This window comes from Melampsora larici-populina, assembly GCF_000204055.1.
Source record: "Melampsora larici-populina 98AG31 unplaced genomic scaffold MELLAscaffold_152, whole genome shotgun sequence".
Taxonomy (NCBI): Eukaryota; Fungi; Basidiomycota; class Pucciniomycetes; order Pucciniales; family Melampsoraceae; genus Melampsora; species Melampsora laricis-populina.
In genome coordinates, this window is record NW_006768915.1 from 19,967 (window position 1) to 21,745 (window position 1,779).

At 41.5% G+C, this 1,779-nt stretch overlaps 1 protein-coding gene across 1 annotated transcript; it reads right to left on the reverse strand.

Moving 5' to 3' along the window:
- Positions 1-821: 821 nt before the first annotated feature.
- Positions 822-1,425, reverse strand: MELLADRAFT_58246 (uncharacterized protein; the record flags this gene model as incomplete). Its single annotated transcript, XM_007419272.1, has 1 exon — positions 822-1,425. The coding sequence occupies one exon, from the start codon at positions 1,333-1,335 to the stop codon at positions 928-930; it is 408 nt and encodes a 135-aa protein (XP_007419334.1).
- Positions 1,426-1,779: the final 354 nt, after the last annotated feature.

The following is a 1,779-nucleotide window of genomic DNA, read 5'->3' on the forward strand; positions in this document are numbered from 1 at the left end:
ATTCAAAATTATATCCGTGGTTCCAAAATTGCATTGGAGCTCTTGACGGCACTCACATTGAAGCTCAAGTCAAATTTGCTGATAGATCTAAACATCGCAATCGACATTTTACATTATCTCAAAATGTACTAGCAGCTTGTTCATTTGACATGAAGTTTCTCTTTGTTTATGCGGGAATTGGTGGTAGGGCACATGACTCTTATGTTCTCACCAGAGCACGTGAGAATGGTGCTTTCATTGTACCTGAAGGTGAGTATTTTGATTGATACCTTCAAATTCCATTATCTGATGTAATTTGGTTTCTAGGAAGATACTATTTAGGCAATTCGGGCTATCCTCATCGCCCAGATGTGTGGATCCCATACTCTGGAACTCGATATCATCTTCAAGAATGGAACATTGGAAACCGTGCTCCACGTACTCCTCAAGAACTTTACAATTTACGGCATGCCATGGCACGAAATGTCATTGAGCGCATCTTTGGTGTGATGAAGATAAGATCTCAAGTGATGAAATACATGCCTAGATATGATCTGGAAGTTCAATACTCACTTGTGGTAGCATGTTGTGTTCTACACAATATAATACGGGATGCTGGACCAGAAGACTCTTTCTATGACGAGTTTGACAGGCTGCAAAGGGAGCAAGAGAATACTCAAAATGTAGAATGGGCACAGGCTAGAGCAAACAACGAATATGAAGAACCCGATCTTGGCATTCAAAATGAGGCACATGCTGCTCGGGATGCTATGGCACAGGCAATGTTTGATGATTACATGGCTCATCCTAGAAGGCAATGGAGATGAAGTATAGTTTTATTTGGATTCAAATAGATCAAATAGTATTTTAATGTTTTTGATTTCATGAAACATACTTTGATATTCATTATACTAGACCACAAATTATCCTAGGTACAAATTTATAAATCTAACTGCTAGCAATTTCACTCTTGAGCCATTCCCATCTCATATCATCAGGTAGTTGGTTGAAGAAAAAAGCTTTTTCCTCAACGTTTAAAATGATAGCTGCTCTCATTTTGTCAGCTCCGTGTGAGATATTGTCTTTTACTTCTGATCGAAACGTCTCCATCGCCTTAACTTGGTTTGGATACTTCTCCACCTTTGCCTGAATGCGACTTTCGTTAAATCGAAGGCGCTCCAGTGCATTGGCCTCTGCTTCAGCTTTTCTTTCATTTCGCATCTTCTCAAGTTGAATATCCCGTTCATAATTCATCATATCGATTTTAGCTTGACGTTCTTCCCTAGTCCTAATAGCTTCCTGACGATCGGACTCCTTAGCAGCCAACTTTTCCTTGCTGACTGTGGCAAGAATCATGAGGGCATCGGTACTGCTAGGGTGATCTGCCTTCTTTCGATGTTGACGAGGCTTTGGTGAACAAGGCGCAGCTCGTTTGGCGTTGATTGGCTTAGGTGGAGGAGAAGGTGAGGTTGGAGGAGCTGGGGACGATGGTGATACCACTGGTGTGGTTGTTGCTGTATCGATCAACACCTCTGATAAGTGAGCTATAGAACAAAAGAGTAAAAACAGATTAGATCAATAAAAACAATAAATTACAGGATGATTGTAGAAAGATACATACCTCCAGTGCCTTCTGATAGGTTCACTTGTGGTAGAACACTGTCATTACCATCAGCATCGTTGACTCCATCATCTAAAGCCAACTCCTCTGCAGTGAGCTCGTTGTGCTTTGTTTGTGTCTTCTTGGCGACTCGACTTCCTCGAACCATCGTGTCATCCGCATTTCGGCCATGCTCAAGC